At 54.0% G+C, this 17,602-nt stretch overlaps 5 protein-coding genes and 1 non-coding gene across 6 annotated transcripts; 2 read left to right on the forward strand and 4 right to left on the reverse strand.

Moving 5' to 3' along the window:
• Positions 1-58: 58 nt before the first annotated feature.
• On the reverse strand, positions 59-1,954 carry RPD3 (histone deacetylase; the record flags this gene model as incomplete). The annotated part of the gene is made up of 2 exons (XM_049400910.1): positions 59-1,699; positions 1,751-1,954. 2 exons carry the CDS (start codon positions 1,952-1,954, stop codon positions 59-61), a joined length of 1,845 nt encoding a protein of 614 aa, XP_049253222.1.
• A 421-nt stretch (positions 1,955-2,375) lies between these two features.
• RPN11 (multicatalytic endopeptidase) lies at positions 2,376-3,506 on the forward strand (the record flags this gene model as incomplete). Its single annotated transcript, XM_049400911.1, has 3 exons — positions 2,376-2,695; positions 2,769-3,304; positions 3,358-3,506. The coding sequence occupies 3 exons, from the start codon at positions 2,376-2,378 to the stop codon at positions 3,504-3,506; spliced, it is 1,005 nt and encodes a 334-aa protein (XP_049253223.1).
• A 1,508-nt stretch (positions 3,507-5,014) lies between these two features.
• Positions 5,015-7,929, reverse strand: J4E88_007292 (uncharacterized protein; the record flags this gene model as incomplete). The annotated part of the gene is made up of 2 exons (XM_049400912.1): positions 5,015-7,477; positions 7,528-7,929. The coding sequence occupies 2 exons, from the start codon at positions 7,927-7,929 to the stop codon at positions 5,015-5,017; spliced, it is 2,865 nt and encodes a 954-aa protein (XP_049253224.1).
• Positions 7,930-8,407: 478 nt separating this feature from the next.
• On the forward strand, positions 8,408-12,830 carry J4E88_007293 (uncharacterized protein; the record flags this gene model as incomplete). The annotated part of the gene is made up of 2 exons (XM_049400913.1): positions 8,408-8,616; positions 9,032-12,830. 2 exons carry the CDS (start codon positions 8,408-8,410, stop codon positions 12,828-12,830), a joined length of 4,008 nt encoding a protein of 1,335 aa, XP_049253225.1.
• Positions 12,831-15,522: 2,692 nt separating this feature from the next.
• Positions 15,523-15,889, reverse strand: RPS21 (40S ribosomal protein S21; the record flags this gene model as incomplete). The annotated part of the gene is made up of 2 exons (XM_049400914.1): positions 15,523-15,732; positions 15,842-15,889. 2 exons carry the CDS (start codon positions 15,887-15,889, stop codon positions 15,523-15,525), a joined length of 258 nt encoding a protein of 85 aa, XP_049253226.1.
• An 878-nt stretch (positions 15,890-16,767) lies between these two features.
• On the reverse strand, positions 16,768-16,855 carry J4E88_007295. Its single transcript has one exon. It is a non-coding gene; the product is annotated as a tRNA-Gly (tRNA).
• Between the last annotated feature and the right edge of the window lie 747 nt (positions 16,856-17,602).

Consider the following 17,602-nt stretch of genomic DNA (forward strand, 5'->3'; position numbering starts at 1 on the left):
TAGTGCGATGAAAGTACAAACGCCTCGCAAATGCAGCAAAGAACCGCCGTTTGGGTGCTTAGTCCTTAGCGACCTCCGTGCGGACCTCGCCCTTGACGTTTTCGGAGTCGCGTTCTGCGTCGCCCTCTTCTTTGGCTGCGGCGATCTCTTCTTTGTTGTCGTTCTCTTCCATTTCGACGTCTGCCGTGGGGGCTGAAGTAGGTGCCATGGTTGTTGTTGCTGCCGCGGCTGGTGGGGATTCGGGTGGGGTTACGACACCAGCGGGCGATTGTGATCGCGTGGAGCCAGCGGCAGGTGCAGTCGCAGCAGGCGCTGCGTCCATGTCGATGTCGCCATCTTCGTCGGCTTCTTGCTCGCCAGCGGCGGGGGTTGTTGTGCGCGAATTGGCGACTGCAGATGCTTGCCGTGTGGATACGGCGCTTTCACCATTCGTCTCCATGCGGTCCAAGTCATCCTCTGGAGCAGCATTGGGGTTCGGGAAGTCGGTGATGTGTCGCCTCTTCTTGGTGCCGGGCTGCTCGCGCACTCCGAGGCTGTTTTTATAATCCTCGTCATCGCTCGCATCGTAGAGTTCGCCGTCGTGCTCTATTTGCTGGTCGCGTTGACGCTGTGTCATGCGCACATCCTTGTTCTCGTCGGCATCGAGATCATCGTCTTCATCTTCAGCGTCTGAGTCCGTAGCGCGAGTTAGACCCGCAGGCACATCCGGAATATTGGTGAAGGCTTCAACTGATGGCTTTCCGGTTCTCCGAATATTGTCGATGACGGCTGATTTGATCTTGTGCAGGTAGTCGTGAGAGTTCGCGTTCTCCATGTTAGAAGGACGGACGTCCAGTTCGTAGTCGGGAGCAAAGTATTCGTAGTAGTCGTTAAAAGGCAGCTGTTTGGACATCTTGGTCGAGACGAGCTCTCCCGTCTCGTAGGCCCAAGTTCGCGCCACGTTCCTCATAGTGTAACCACCTCCTCCCAGCACGATGACTGGTACGCCGAAGCTCTTGACGTACTTGACGCAATTGGCGTGGCCGTCCATGCTCAGGTTGAAGCAACCAAGCCTGTCTCCGGAAAGACTGTCGCCACCGCATTGTAGAACAATAGCCTCTGGGCCGTAGTATGTCATAACCGCCTGGATGACGGGCTCGAAGATGTTGCGATAGGTCTCGTCGGTGATGCCGTCGCGAAGAGGAAAGTTGACCGAGTAGTTCTTGCCGCTGCCGACACCGATGTCGCGCAATTCACCGGTACCGGGGAAGTACTCGCCGTACTTGTGGAAAGAGACGGTCATGACGCGATCGGTCGTGTAGAAGGCTTCCTCGACACCATCTCCGTGGTGGACGTCGATGTCGATGTACAGCACGCGCTGCTTGTATCGGAGTAGCTCGATGATTCCCAAGACAATGTCGTTGACATAACAGAAACCACTGGCTTCGCTCTTCTTCGCGTGATGCAGTCCTCCCGCCCAGTTTACTGCGACATCGCATTTTCCTCGGTTCAAGCGCGCAGCGCCCTCCATGGTGCCGCCAGCGCTGATACCGCAGAACTCAAATAGACCGTCGAAGACTGGACAATCGTCTCCGACGTTGTATTTGCTCTGCTCACGTGTGAAGCTCTCCATGTTATCGGGAGTGACCTTGTGGAGAAACTCGATGTATTCGTCGGTGTGGAACTGCGTCATCTCGTATTTGGACGCGGGCTTAGCGCGCTGCCGGTGAGTTAGCACAGATCCATGAGAATTGACGTCGAATCCACCTACATAAATCTCCATTTTGGTGTACAGTCCGTAGTTCATGATCAAGCTGTGCGCCATGCGTATGCGGTGGGGCTTCATGGGATGTCCGGCTACATAGGCGTAGTTGCCGACGTCGGAGTCGTAGAAGTATGCGACCTTCTTTGGCTGCGAGGCGACGCCATTGCTCAAAGACGAGGAGCCCGTCGTGGGTTCCATAGCGGTGGTCATATCTTTGGCGGCTGCGCACAGCTATGCGACTGGGAGGATGTGTGATGATATTATCGTAATAAATGTGATAAAGTTGGACTGGAGGTTGCGGGCGACGGCGACTACAGCATGCAAGGTGTTCGAGTATCAGCAAGCAAGGAAGGGTGGAGGGGCGTGGCAGAGAGATGGCGGGAGCTTGAACAAAGACCCTCGCGCGCCATTACCATGGGAGCTGCGACAGGGCCCCCCGGTCTAGTGCCGGTTCCGGAACAACCGAATCGCCGCATGCAGTCGCGCAGTTACGTGAGAGAGCTCCGAGCATCAACAGCTTCATCATCGCCGCCGCCTTGCCCAACAACACTTCGTCCACGCCCAGATACCCTCACCTCGCCGCCAGATACCCCGCTTGCAGTAATCAAAGAAACATCGCCAGTACTCCACCATGGACCGGTTAACTAGGATGCTCGCCGCCGCTCAAGGTGGCATGGGCGGTATGGGAGGACCCCAGGGCGACACCAACCTGATCGATAACTCCGAAACCGTCTACATTTCCTCCCTGGCACTCCTCAAGATGCTGCGGCACGGTCGCGCAGGTGTACCCATGGAAGTCATGGGCCTGATGCTGGGCGAGTTTGTGGATGACTACACAGTACGAGTGGTGGATGTCTTTGCCATGCCGCAGTCAGGAACCGGTGTATCCGTCGAGGCCGTAGACCCCGTCTTCCAAACCAAGATGATGGACATGTTGAGGCAAACAGGAAGGTACGCAATCGCTGCCCGGGCGCTCGAAGCCGCCACCGCTCTCAGCCCGCACATCAGTCGCTGACAAACACAGGCAAGAGACCGTCGTCGGCTGGTACCACTCACATCCTGGTTTCGGCTGCTGGCTGTCCTCGGTCGATATCAACACACAGCAGTCGTTCGAGCAGCTCACACCCCGCGCCGTCGCCGTCGTCGTCGACCCCATCCAGTCCGTCAAGGGCAAAGTCGTCATCGATGCCTTCCGCCTCATCAACCCGCAAGCCCTCATGATGGGCCACGAGCCGCGCCAGACAACCTCCAACGTCGGTCATCTCAACAAGCCGTCGATTCAGGCGCTTATCCACGGCCTCAATCGCCACTACTACTCCATCGGCATCAACTACCGCAAGACTGCGCTGGAGGAGAACATGCTGATGAACCTGCACAAGCACGTATGGACAGAGGCGCTGCTCATGGACGACTTCAAGGGCGAGGGCGAGCGGAATACCGACAGGCTGCAGAAGCTCGTCACACTGGCAGACGGCTACGAGAAGCGAGTGAAAGAGGAGACAGAGTTGACCAAGGATCAACTAAAGACGCGATACGTCGGAAAGGTCGACCCCAAGAAGCGTACGTTGAAATCCGTGTCTTGCTTGAAATGGTATACTAACAGAATATCACAGACATCTCAGACGTCGGCCAGCAGCTCATCGAAGACAACATCGTCTCCGTCTCACGGCAGATGATCGACAAGGAAGCCTCAGTACCAAAGTCGAACTCGCGGCAAAACGGCCAGTCGAGCGGTGGCGACGACATGGAGATGGAGGAGTAGGATCGGCATACCCGTAGGCTGGCTTGGAGGAAGCATGTACACTGGCATGAGCTGCAGAATATCGCACTCAAAAGAGGCATATACAATACAGTAATGCATAGACTATGTATGAGAACAACGACATTACACAAACATGATTCCACTCATCATGACGGTTACTTTGCCGATTTGAGAACAGCCAAACGAATGTGTATAGTGATCCTGGACAACAACAGAGGCTAACTAGTCGCTCACTCATTCATTGCGGGTAGGTCAGCACATCATCCCTCCGACACAGCATTGAGACGTAAAATCGTGTATAAGGTTCGCAGTGGCATGGAAATACGTTTTCCCACAAGTTACATCACACACTTGGAAAGGGGAGTATGCTTGACGTTTTTCTCTTCTCCAGATCGTCTAGACACACAAGTTGTACGTCATGTTTCTCGCTGAAGCGAAAGCAAGCGGATTTTTTTGCGCGTCAGATGTCGTTCATGTATGATTACATCAAGTTCTTGCTGAAGCGAAGCGGCGAATTATTCTGCGGCGTCAGGTGTCGTTCATGTATGATTTCAGGTTTCGGTCACGATGGAAAGCCGAGGACCAGATAGAAGTCCAGGTGCTGGTCCCCATCGTCGGGATTTCGGGGAAAGATTCGAAAAATTCGGAACATTCTTGTGTGTGTGTGTGTGTGTGTGTGTGTGTGAGGCGGGTAGCGCAAATGAGGAGAAGAGTTCTGCCAGGTTAGGTAGAATGATGTGTCTTTACATTCGCAGAGTCGTGATAAAAAGTTTAGACCTCTGTCCACCATCCATCACGACGCTTAGGTCAACACTGATTGAATTCAAACGTATGTCATTTTGATACCTTCTATTTTTTTTCGTAGCCAAAAAGCAAAAGCAAAACACCAGCCCACGCTGATCCATATCCCATTAACCCGTAAAATTCATTTCTCGTACGCCCCTTCTTCGAAGAACCGCGACACGACAAATTGCGTCATGTATTTGTCGCAACAAAAACCCTTGGGGGTTACTTTCGTCTTTCTGGCTCACCCATCCATCCACCGTAGCGATCTTTGGTATATAAAACAACAAAATTTGCCGCCCACTTGAGCCCGCCACCCATCAGCCCTAGGTTTCGTCGCCCGTAACACGTATTCTGTGAGAAATGGTAGTGTCGATCCCAGTATTACATTTTGTTTGTTTCAAGCAACTCCAGTAAGGAAGGTGAAGGGTAGATTGGTTCCATGGGAAAACACAGCGAAATGGGTTTGGGGTTTGCAAAAAAGTTCGGGTCCATTACTTTGAAAGTCTTGAGCGGAGGTAGGGTAAGGTGGCTAGTCCAGATCCCAGGGGGTAATAGCACAACATCTGCACCCATAAAAGAGTGTGATTCCTATGACCGTTTTCCAGCCATATAAGTGTGCATCCGGGTGGTTTCCTTTATTCCCGTCCTGTTCTTCTCATGGTGATTTTGAAGCTTGCTGTCTATCCAGCAAGCTCCACTCAGAAGTACGATGACCTGCCAGACTAAGGATGGCCATGCGGTTTCCCTGACGTGTCTTCTGTATTCGATCCGTTCTGGCCAGTAGTAGAGCGGATCTTCTTTGCGTTCTCGTCGTCTGAACTTGAGTGGCTGCTGCTTCCGTCTTCGAAGCCAATGGTTCCATCCTTGGATTCGCGGCGTAGCCTATCAGCCTTGTCCTTGAGGTAGGCGGCCTGTTCGGCGGCCCTCTGAGCCCGGATCTGCTTCTTCCACATGGCGGCGTAGTGGCCGTTGCGGTCAAGTAGCTCCTCGTGGGTGCCTCGTTCCTGAACCTTGCCCTTGTGCAAGACGAGGATCTGGTCAGCGTGGGTGATGGTACTAAGACGATGAGCGATGATGAGCATAGTGCGGCCCTTGGCCAATGTCGTAAAAGCCTCCTGGATGTGCTGCTCTGTCTCTGTGTCAAGAGCGGCAGTGGCTTCGTCAAGCATGATGATACGCGGATTCTTCAGAATCGTGCGGGCGATGGCCACGCGCTGCTTCTCACCTCCAGAAAGTCGCAGGCCGCGGTCACCGACCTTGGTCTCATACTTGTCCGGGAATGTCATGATCTTGTCATGGATACTGGCAGCTCTGCATGCCTCGTGTACCTGTTCGTCGGTTGCCTCTGGGTTTGCATACTTGAGATTGTACATGAGTGTCTCATTGAAGAGCACAGTGTCTTGGGGTACGACACCAATGTGGCTGCGCACCGAGTCGATGGTGAGATCTTCCACATCGTGACCATCGACCTGGATGCTACCAGACATGGTGTTGTAGAATCGGTAGAGCAGACGGAAGACGGTCGATTTACCTCCACCGGATTCACCAACGAACGCGGTGGTCGTGCCTGGCTCGCAGTAAAAGTCGAGACCGGTCAGCGCTGGCTTGCGCTGATCATAGGCAAAGTGTACATCCTGGAAGCGAAGATTACCCTCACAAGAAGCAAGAGGTTTGGCATCCTCCTTGTCGACTACGGTGGGTTGCTCCTTGAACAGCTCGAGCATTCGCTCCGAGTTGATCATGGCAGACTGAATCATCCTGTAAAAGGTGCCGAAGAAGTTGAGAGGACTTTGCAGTTGGCTCATATACGTGAGAAGCGTCACAAATTTGCCGACGTCGAGGACTCCAACTGCGATCTGGTATGCCGCGATGAAGCACGTAACGAGGAGTCCAATCATAAAGACCATGTTCTGTGTGATGTTCATGATGTTCAGCGATATCATGACCTTGTACTCAGCGTTCTGATACTTCTTAACAGCTTCACGGTAGCGGTTGAACTCGTACGCTTCGGCGTTGAAATACTTGACCGTCTCGTATGACACCATGGAGTCATTCTTGACTGCATCCTCTTCTCTGTCGGCGTTGACCATTTCGCGGCGAATCTCAGCGCGCCACTGCGCCATGCGGATAGTCAGATAGATGTACCAAAATGTAACGATGGCGATGACGAGCGCGTAGTAAGCATCGAACCTGATGAGGAAATAGGCGATGGCTACGCCTAGATCGATGAGCATGGGAACAACCGAAAAGGTCACCTGCTCGAGGAACGTGTTGATGGAGCTGCCCTTTCCTAGAGCGGACAGGACCTCTCCCGTCTTCTTGCCGAGGTGGAAGTCGAGACTAAGGCTGTGCACGTGCTCAAATGCCGCAACGGACAGCTCGCGATACGAGTATTGGGAAACGGGGATCCACAGGGCAGATCGCGCCGCGCCCAGCAATCCGTTGCTACCCTGCAGAAAACGGAAGCCAATGTACAACATAATGGCGGTCCACGGATTTCCGCGCTCGCGGTCGTTGAGGCGCTTCACGATTTCACCCGTGAGATCCGGGACCAAGACGTTAACGACGCGCTGGCCTAGGACAAGCATGAAACATGCGATGACGACCAGCTGCAGCTTGCGATCTTTCGAAGGCCAGAGGTAGGGGAAAAAGACGTGGTAGCCTTTGATGTATTCCCACCAGCTGCGCGCGGGTGCGCCAGTGGGCCTGCTCCAGGCGGGCGGTGCACCCTCGGTGTGCTGGTGTTTGCCACCGGTCGGGTGTACTGAGCCATATGAGCCGTTCGCGTGACCGTTTTCCGCATGACCGTTTTGTTCGGCGCTACCGAGCAAAGAGGTATTTTCGGATGGACTGCCCGATTCTTGGCGAGACCTGCGCTGTGGGACTATGACGAATAGTACGTAGAAGGCGATGAGTGCGAGGAGCAGCACGATGCGGAGGAGGTCCATGGCCACCTCTGCGGCTTCCCACTCGGTCATTCCAAATCGCAATCGCTTGGCGGGAGTGCCTACGGTGGGCTCCTTGTGCGGATGCGTGTAGATGGAGAAGGAGAGGGCTACCAGTGCTATTTCTAGCACGGTTGCCAGACTCCATGTTGCCAGATGCGCCTCGGTCGGAGACGGCTTCGAGTCGAGGAGGGAGATGACGAAGAGACAGTAGACGAAGAAGGCGCCAACGAGGTAGATCTGGGAAAGTTAGCCATGGATGGGATCTGAAGTTTGTTGCTGTTACATACCACTGCGGCTTTGCCCACCCACCAGTGCTGCTCCGCCTCGGCCAGGGCATGCGCAACAACGACGACGGAATTGCCGACAAAGGTGAATGCCGTCGCCAGCGACACCCATTCGAAGACGCGCTTCTGGGTCTGGGTGACATCATCGTGGACGAGCTTCTTGACGAAGTTGCGGGTGGGATCGGTGGCCGGGAGCGGCTTTCCTCCAGGGCCGGTTGTGGTAGGTTTGGCGATATTAGTATTAGATTTAGAGGCGGCAATGCTGCGGACGGTGAAGGCAGCGAGAAAGAAGACGAGCATAACGATGGGGTAGGCATATTGCAGCACGGCGATGGTGGTGCGCACAGGGCCGGCGTAGGCCCATCGCTCGCGGTCGTGGTCGTCCATGTGGTGCGGCCCAGCCATGCTGTTGCTCTCTCTCCACGGATCTGTGAGGCCCGGCAGCGAGACTCACGGGTGGCAGAGACGGGCGGGGAGGAGATAGGAAAGGGAAGGAGGGAGTGTCGGTGGTGGAAGAGAAACGCGGTGACATGTTGCACCTGGGCACACTGAGACGGTGCCATGGGCGAGAGCTAGCTAGCACGAGTAGACTTGTGGCGCACATGCAGCAGGCATTAGCCCTGTCCGTGCGCGCCGATGATGGATTTCATCCAGACCTCGCTGTGACCCCGGCCTGCAGCAGCTCCCAGCACGGTACAGCTCCCAGGCACACGGGGCGAGTCGTGTCCTGCAGCCGCCTGCAGCTCGTCACACCAGCGTCGACTCGACCGGACGCGATACTGCGATTACTGGACCTGCGATTTACGTCGATTTACTGGCACGACTGCACTTCATTCAATACCGTATTGCCCCGTCTCTGGCATGAGGCGAACTTGACGCTCAGATGACTGAAAACCGTCGCACGTCAGCCGTCTCGTCGCCCAAGATCCCCCCGGCGCCGCCATTGCCACTGCCCAAGCAAAAGTCACGCTCCTACTTTGAGCGTTTTGTTGCGCAGCCCTTGACCACGGCCTATGGATCCCGCCCACCCAGCGTGCATCAACATGGCTACGAGGGCGGCCCTCCGAACCCTCTAGTGCCGAAACTTGCCGGGTACGTTTCTTTCGTACATGCTCGATACTCCGTCGCCGTATACGGCAACTTGATTTCTGTCTCTCCTATTGGCTGTGTCTTCCACCATTTCCATCCACACTCCCACATTTCCTCCACACTTCCCCTCTGCATCTTTGTTGACGTTTGCGTGGCTCTTTCCTGGATGCCGCGTTCCTTCCCTGCTGCCTCACTCACCTGTCTCCCTCCTTCCCTGCCACTCACCTGTCTTACCCTGCTCGCTCCTTCCCTGTCACTCACTTCCGTCACTCACTTCCGCCACTCACCTCCTGCCATGTATCTTGACATACCCCCAACGTGCCTTCCCCGTCTCTGCACTCACTCTCAACCACTCTGACCCCTCCTGCACCTGCACCTGCACTCACTCTCAACCACTGCACGCACTCACATCCGTCAGCATCCGCACGGGCTACTCCCAAGATGCAAGCCATAAGACAGGCCTCGACATCTCTGCCCTCGACATCAACCGTGAACGCACCCATGCCGTCCTCGCTGGCAAGGAGATCCTGAAGACTGTCCGCGTCCAAGATGCCAAGATCGTCGACGAGACCAACCTGCGGGCTGCAGTCCTCAACTATGCCGATTCTCATGCCCGACAGCGCGAGGGCTTGGGCATACACGACGTAAAGTGGTCCCATGGGCAGTTCAGCTCCCACATCGCCACTGCCGCTGCGAATGGCAAAGTCATACTGTACGACCTGAACCGCGCAAGCGTCGAGCTCACCAGGCTGCACGAGCATACGCGTCAGGTACACAAGCTGGCCTTCAACCCCCACCAGGGCCATCTGCTGCTGTCTGCTAGCCATGACAACACAGTCCGTCTGTGGGACTTGCGCGATATGCGTCGGGATGTTACTGTCTGCCGCAGTCGGGATCACTACGCTGGCATGAATGGCGGTATCCGTGACGTCCAGTGGTCGCCCACCGATGCCGTAGAATTCGCTTTCGGCACGGACAACGGAACCATACAGCGATGGGATTTCCGCCATAACAAGGGGCCCAAGCAGAAGATTACAGCTCACGACCAGCGCATCTGCACCTCCATCGACTGGCACCCAGATGGTAAGCACCTGCTCAGTGCTGGCGTGGATCGAACCGTCAAGGTCTGGGACTTCTCCGTCACTGGACGCCGCCAGAAAGCTGCGTACGTCTTACACACACCGTTTCCGGTGTACCAAGCTCGATGGAGGCCGCCATACTGGTCTGACGAGTACCACGAAAAGGGTGCCTACCAATGCACACAGCTGGCCACGTCTTACGACAAAGAACATTCTGTCATCCATGTATGGGATTTCCGTCGTCCGTTCTTACCATTTCGGGAGATCAACAAGTTTCCCAGCGCACCTTCCGACATGCTCTGGCACTCGCGTGACACTTTGTGGACTGTGGGTAGAGAAGGCGTTTTCCAGCAGAACGATGTCCATCATGCTCCCAAAACTGTAGATCGGCGCAATCTGCAGGCTTTTGGGGTATCGCCAAGTGGAGAGGTTGCTGCTGTTGCACAAAAAAGACCTCGGCAGCCATCTTCAACAGGCCTGGCTTATACTGACGATACGTACCTTGGTGACCCGCGTGCCAGACGACACAGCCCTGAGAAGGGCAGTCTCAGAAGTTCAGCAGATGACAGTCTAGATGATAGTTTTCTAACATCGTCAATGAAGCGACATCATGGTCGCACTGCTAGCAACAGGTCGACCAAATCGTTCAGTAGTACCCCGCCATCTGACATTGCCCCCAAAGTCATGTTCCTCAGTGACTCCATGGTTGCACATAGCGAGTCATTCAGGCCGAACCAGGTCGCCATACGAGGCATACTGCCAGGCGCGGCCAATCCTCAGATCTTCGAGTATCTTGCACAGAAATACAAAACTATACCTCTTTCCGACCCACCCGACTTGGACTCTTTTCTTCGACTGGAGAGGGCGTTTGAGCAAAACGCTGAGTACGCGCAGCGCGCCGCCTTCTATAGGCTTGCGCAAACATGGAGGGTCGTTGGTGCGTCCATTACCATGGCGACACGACGCCGAGCAGAGTTACACAGACAACAAAGAAGGTTGCGACCGCAGAACACCGCGCTACCGCCCGGACAGACACACCAAGCAACATCCGCGCACATGGAGGCACATGACAAGCGCATGGCGATCCCTCCAAATCCTGCAGTGCGTGCCATCTTGAGCACGCTAGAGAAGCCAACATCACCATCCCGATCGCCCAGCGTGCGTGAAAGCACTTCTAATATTGCGACCCCTCTTGCTCGTCCAGTCATCACCCAAACCGTCGATAATGCTGAAAGGCCAGGCCTGCTCGATATTGATCAGGCGGACATTGATCAGCTTCCACCCGCTGTTACTGGACCGCCTGTCGATGCAAGTAGGACACTCGCGCCGCCAAGGACGTTCAGTGGACCACAATGGTATCACTCGGGAGACGACATCGATGAACGCCGTGCCTTGGTCGGCAGCTATCGTGCATCCCCACGGATTCCACTGAGCCTCGCACCGAGCGGCACACAAGGCGGACGCACCATTGAGCCTCATCCACTGGAGCGACACGACTCTGGTGAAAGCTTTACAATGTTCTCTGCGTCGTCGGACTCTCAAAAGGGTAATTCTGTGCCGAGCTCGTTCGCGAGTACCAACTCACAACTAGGCCCTGGGCATTCTCTATCGGAAGATTGGCAGTCTGTCCAGGAACAATCTAGCTTTGGGAAGCCGAGAAACGCTGGAGATCAAGAGCTGAGCAAAAGCATTTCGATATCTCCAACGACCATGCCCGTCGGCAAGAGCTTTCCTCGTGCAGACCAGGGGTACACACAGAAAGTGGCCAGCAGCGCTTCAAACAATGCGGATGAATTTGGCAGTGGAGAGAAAGCTGTTCGGGATATGGAACATTTACGGCGAAACAACCAATTACTCCGTCATGATAGCTCTGATTCTGAAGCGCTCACAAGCATCTCGTCGTCATCCTACGAATTCAGCACTGAGATGGAAGCCAGTGGAACTATCGTACCCGACGTGTTTGAGGATGTGAGGTCCCCTCATATTCTCAAGCCACCAGCGTCCCTGCCTCATGCCTCCGGAAGTGCGCCTCCTGTACTTGATCCAACAGTAGAGGAAGGATTGTTGTTGTCGGACTTTGAAGCTGTTCATATCGACGCCGAGGCCGGCTCTCCCTACTCCGTCATTGGGCTGCTGAATCATCTACTAGAATATCATACGGAAGCATCGGATGCACAGTTTTCCTCAGTCCTCATTCTGCTTTTAGCCCCGCTGTTGCCACAGACGCATGTCCCTTCTGATACTCCAGATGTGCATATAGGCGATGTATTGAACGTCTTCAGCGACACGTTTGTAGCACTAGGACTGACTCAAGCACAAGCGAAAGCTATACTATCGACACAGCTAAGCCAGCTGATAGCTACCGGTATCAATCCCTACCAAGCGGAGTCTATTCTTTCCGCCTATCATTTCCAGCTACATTCCTTGTCATTGTTCAACTCCGCGGCCTCGCTCCGCCGCCTAGCGTACCCGACATATCCTGCTGTCTACGAGCAAGCGCTGAAAGAAACGCAGGTTGGGCTTTTGTGCCTAAGCTGCAAGTCACCAATCAACAACCCTAGAGATAAGATGCGATGCGAGTCCTGCAAGCGAACGCAGGCACCCTGTCCGATTTGCTGGGGCAAATACCCGGCTTTCGAATCGATCACCGCGAAGAAGAAATCGAAAGCGAAGTCGCGGCCATCCTTCAAGGACAGAGGACACAGAAGGCAGCGATCGTCTCTCACGTCCAATCCAGACCATGCCGGCGATCAAGTCGCAGACGGTCCATCACCGACTGTTCCAGCCAAATGGTCGTCACCTGCAGCCACGCTCTGGACTTGGTGTCCATTGTGTGGTCACGGAGGACATTCAAACTGTCTGTCGACCTGGTTTGCTGATCCGACACTATCAGACGGCGCATGTCCGACCGAAGGCTGTCTCTGCGACTGTGTCCAAGGCAAACGCCGCGACACAAAGATCGAAGAGATGCTCCTCAAGAAAGCAGAGAAGGACCGATCGAAGGTTGTTCGAAAAGGCGATGATTGGAAGGTAAAGGAAAGCCGCGCGGTGTCGGCAGTCCGGAACGCTGCCCTCGACACGATACCAGATCAACAATCACAGCCAAATTCTGGCACCACAACACCGACTCGTAGATGAAACAAAGGCTACTTCCGGAGCAATCAATATCAAGCAATACGCGCATCGATACTTCCCGGGCCGTCGCAAGTCTCGACCACAGCAATTCGGCCCGAAACGAATCACTCACTTTGCAGACCCATGCACTTAATACCAGGCACGGCAACCCTTCGAGTCCGATCCTGACATCACCACACGTCCAACCACAACCCTTTCCGAACGAATTTCTCACATCGGATCCGCATCTCAATTTTCGCAATACGTCGGTGTACATGGCAAAATGGAGCTGCCCGCATACATGCATAATCACACCGCTTGTATGCGCGCCAAGCATCGTTGTAAGACAATGAAAAGCCCGCACACCCTCGATAAAGTCGCGCAGCCCGCCCGCTTCCCCGGGATGCGGGACGCTGACTTGATTGAAGCGTGGGTCTGCCACGTGTAATTCGTGGGTAGCGAGGCGGGAATTTATAGGCGTGATGCTGCATGTGGTAGTAAGTGTTTTCGGTACTTTTGCGCGCAGATGGTCGGTCGGGATCGCGGGAGCGATGGCATGTGGGAGGTGGGAAGGCGGTGGGGGTGGTTGTATGCATGTCGTTTTTGCGATGATGCGCGATGACGAATTGAGGGCATGTATTTGGAGTGTAAGACGATATTAATGATTGTTAAGCTGCTACTATTATACCACCATCATACTATCATACTCGGGTTCAACCTTGGAAACTTCGCCCGACCGCCCCGTCTGCCGGCACATGGAAAGGGTACCTTTTCCAGTACGTGTACAAGGTATCCACACTCGGAACGGAAGTAAGCAGCATGTAGACTAGCGCTGCTGCAGCCTTACCGTTGTCATCACGCGGCTTTTGACTGTGGATCGCTTACACCCATCCATATGATGATTTATTGCATATACAGTGATTTCTCGTGTGAGAAAAACAAAGAAAGTGTGAGATCGAGACCTCTCGGTTGTCGCGTGTGTGGTAAATCTTTAGTAAATGCTTTGATGATCAGAGGTCGTGATAGGTCGCGAATTACGACGGGCGCGTCATTGCATACTGAGACACATACACGTGCTGTTTGATAATGGTGGCTTGAAGTTCAGCTCCTAGCTTGTATACAATACATGGCAGTCTGTTCCGTGTGAAGGGAAGGAAGGTAACGTCGTGATCAGAAAGGTTGATAAATTTCTTTGCTACGTCCAGTATGTGTCAATTGGTTCGGGTAGCACTAACATAGCTAATCAGTAGACGATGTGTAAACCGTACAACCTCACGATTCCACCATACCACCACTTCGCATGAGCTGAAAGGTACGTACCCTACACATGTACCTCACGCCTCACACCACTCCCTCCCATGTCCGCGTGTACGCCCCCCAGCCCCCAGCCTACGCTGATCGGTCTGTCGCTCGCTCACTGGCATTCCCATGATCGGTGTTACCACCTGTGCATCCGCAGCGGGAGAGTACCGCAACCAGCACCTACATTACCGCATTCCCCACGATCCCAGTGATTCACCTACATGACGACATTTGTTGAGGAACATTTACTGCGAGTAAGATTTGTAAAACTGTAGATTGCAGGGGTTGTATGGACGCAAGGCTACAGCGACGGTGTATTGGTGGCTATGGATAAATATGGCGATACTAACAAGAATGGAGTGTCTTCGGTCGCATCTGTAACCGCTGTGCAGTGTACAGGCTGATGCTGCAAGATGATGGGATGTTGAGAGATTGTGAATCTGGTACGGATGACGTCGTTGGGTATTTTTGGTTGTACGTAGGTGTCTAGACTTCGACTGTTCTACGCGCTTTGGGTTACACAATACTCGCGACCGCAATGTCGGGTTCGTGATTAGCATGTCATAGGCGGATGCCATCCGCGGGGTCATGGGGGGTTTAGCGAGGTGTGGTGGGCTGATTCCGTGGGTTGGGCCAGAACTTAGTGACGATACTTGTTACATGCAGCGTATGCTCGATGCTGGAAGCCAAGCAGAGCGGCGTCATTGCGCATGCTGTGTAGAAGTGTATGTGTTCGCGATGTCCAAATCCGTACCTGTGCTGTTAAAAGCGGGCAGCTTCCTCGCGTTCAGCAGCATCCCCCATGCGTGGGAATATGCGCCCAAACTTGACAGTCTCCCTCCGATGCCGCTTCGATAGTCTCCATGCGGGTATCGTACGTCTGTCGCATATCATGGGTATTGATAAGGTTGCAAGGCGACGCAGTGCGCTAGGCGGCAGTTTGGGCAGCAACGGTACGACCGATGTGCGAGGTGGGTGCGTTTTGACGTGTTTCGATCCATGTACCTAGCATGACGCGTGGTTAGTGTAGACAGAAGAAACCCATGCAATGCCTCGACTAAAGGGCACTTCCTTCTCTACTGCTGTTGTATCTTGCCGGTAGATTAGTAGGGCGACAGCGCAACAATGCGCCATCTTGGCTCCGAGGTCTCACTCAGCCCGACGATATACATCACAATTGGTTGTCAGACGTGACAGGGTTTGTGAATTTGATGGTATTCATGTCTCAACCGGTTCCATTCCTCGTGATATCGTTGATCCGCGGGAGAAAGGAAATGAAGGCCTAAGTCGCCGTGAAATGCATGCCTGCGCCCTCGAGGGGCTATTCAGATCCCGAATTCCTGCTTCCCGTCAGCTCCGTCCAGCCACCCGACATGGTGTCGTGTGCATACCTCAACTCCATATCCCCAACCATTTACCGGCTTGCGCTCCAGACGGACTTGAGGAAGCCGTCCTTCTGTGCGAGCCTGTTGAAGCTGTCGTCGGCCTCGCCCATGGCGCGGACGAAACCGCAGATGGCGTAGGCCTGGTTGTCGCCGGTGTAGCGGCCGTTCTCGTCAACCTTGCCAACGCTGAGCTGGACAGAGGCGTGGTCCTTGGCCCTGATGATGCGTCCGGTGGCCGACTTGTGGGTATTAGTATCGCGTTCGGGGTCACGTAGGTGGTTGTCGGTAACTTACGCACTGGGATGTGTTAGCAGACATTCATTGGTAATGTGACATGGCTTGGCTTACTTTGCGGGGGACGTAAAGGTCGACGAGCTCTCCGCGTTCGTTCTCCATTTTGATTGATGTGTGGGTGGGAGTCGGGTTGGGTTGTGTGGCTGCGGTGGTGGTCGATGTCGTCGGCGTCAATGTTGCGACTCGCTGAATTTCGAGTGTCGCTTAGCACTGGTGGTGTGGCGCTAGCGTCGCATGCGGGTTAGCGCGGGTGTCTGTCGAGCAGTGTCCCTCATGGGCGACCATGACCGTCACGAGTGAAACTCAAGCTTCGCAAAGTAAACAGAACTATTTGCATCATTTGCTGTAAGTAAGACGTCTTTTCACGTGGCAGGATTGCGGGCGAATGATGAAATGCGGCGACCTTCATCTATCTGCGTTCACTCCGTGAGCGGAACAACCTTGGAAGCTTAGATATCGCCATGTACCTGCCTGTCGCAATGCTACAAGGCATCGATATGCTCATGACAATCTAGTCGAAGTGTGTAGCTCAGCCGAACATCCTGATATATAGACCTAGTCATTCATTTTGCACCCCTCACTTCCCAGTCGACCACAGCGAGACAAAGGGGTCAAAGCATACACGCATGATACGCCAGTCTCAAGTTTGTTAATGCATTTTTTGGATCGTGTCCCCGTCCTACAGTGTTCGTGTAGTTGGCAAAAACAAGGGGGGTGTGCACGAATATCCAAATCCGCCATGCCATCCATCTCCCTGGACTCAATCAGCCCCAACCCAATGCTCTACAAACTCTAAAAAGGAGTGTGAGGCAGCTCGATGCATCAGCCAGATATTGAGCAAGTCTGGATAAGTGCAGAGTGATGGCAGAACGTGTGCACAGACCCATATACCCAAAGTATCCCAAACTTCCCCAAACTCAACCAGCACTCTCCCCAGAGCTCTACAACCACCACAACAACGTGTACAATAGCAAAAAGAATGCATCGGCCGGGAATCGAACCCGGGGCTAGCCGAAACTGTCCTGTTATGGATGGCAACGGCTAATTTTACCACTAAACCACCGATGCTGGTGATCTGAGCGAGTTGTTTCGCTTGATGGAAGTTCGAGCAAAAAGCAATGCTATATTGCCATTAACGACAACGTCTAGGCGAGTGGATGGATTGATCGTGTTGTTGATTCGGGAAAGACGTGGTGGAGCTAGACAGCGTTGAACGGAGTGGGGTTCTGCAGATCTAGACCATGCGAACTATCATCTGCCGTGTTCTGTTGGCCGAAAGATCTCGGCGAACATGCAGTGTTGCCTGCATACTACACACTCGGCGACTGTACGACTGTAGTTGTTGTATTACCGCGTACCGGAATGCATCGATAAGGGGCTGGTAAAGGCGCGCGAAGGCTGGGGCGGGAATCTTACTGCACGACGGCGAGAAACGCCATTGCTAAAGACCACATGTTACTTTGAGCTTTGCGCTAGTAGTTGACAAGTTTGGTTCCATGGTACAGTGGTTGAGTGGCTGCTGTTGCGACATCCCAAGGGTTGTGGTTGTGGGGTTGGGAAGTGCAGCGCGCAGGCAGGCGGACGGCGGGCGTCCTGCCACACCAAAGCTTCCAAGATTGGAAGGCTCGACATCAACGATGTTGTCTGTTAGCGAGGGGCAGATGAACACAAGGATAATATATATATGTGATATGTATGAGTCATAATGAGATGAATTCCAAGAGTACGCTGATACAATACCAGTCGCCTCTGAGGGTCGCGTATCATAAACCAAAACATGCCTCATGGTATGCACCAATGCCGTTCAATCGTGGA

This window comes from Alternaria novae-zelandiae, assembly GCF_023758075.1.
Source record: "Alternaria novae-zelandiae strain BMP 2774 chromosome Unknown scaffold_15, whole genome shotgun sequence".
Taxonomy (NCBI): Eukaryota; Fungi; Ascomycota; class Dothideomycetes; order Pleosporales; family Pleosporaceae; genus Alternaria; species Alternaria novae-zelandiae.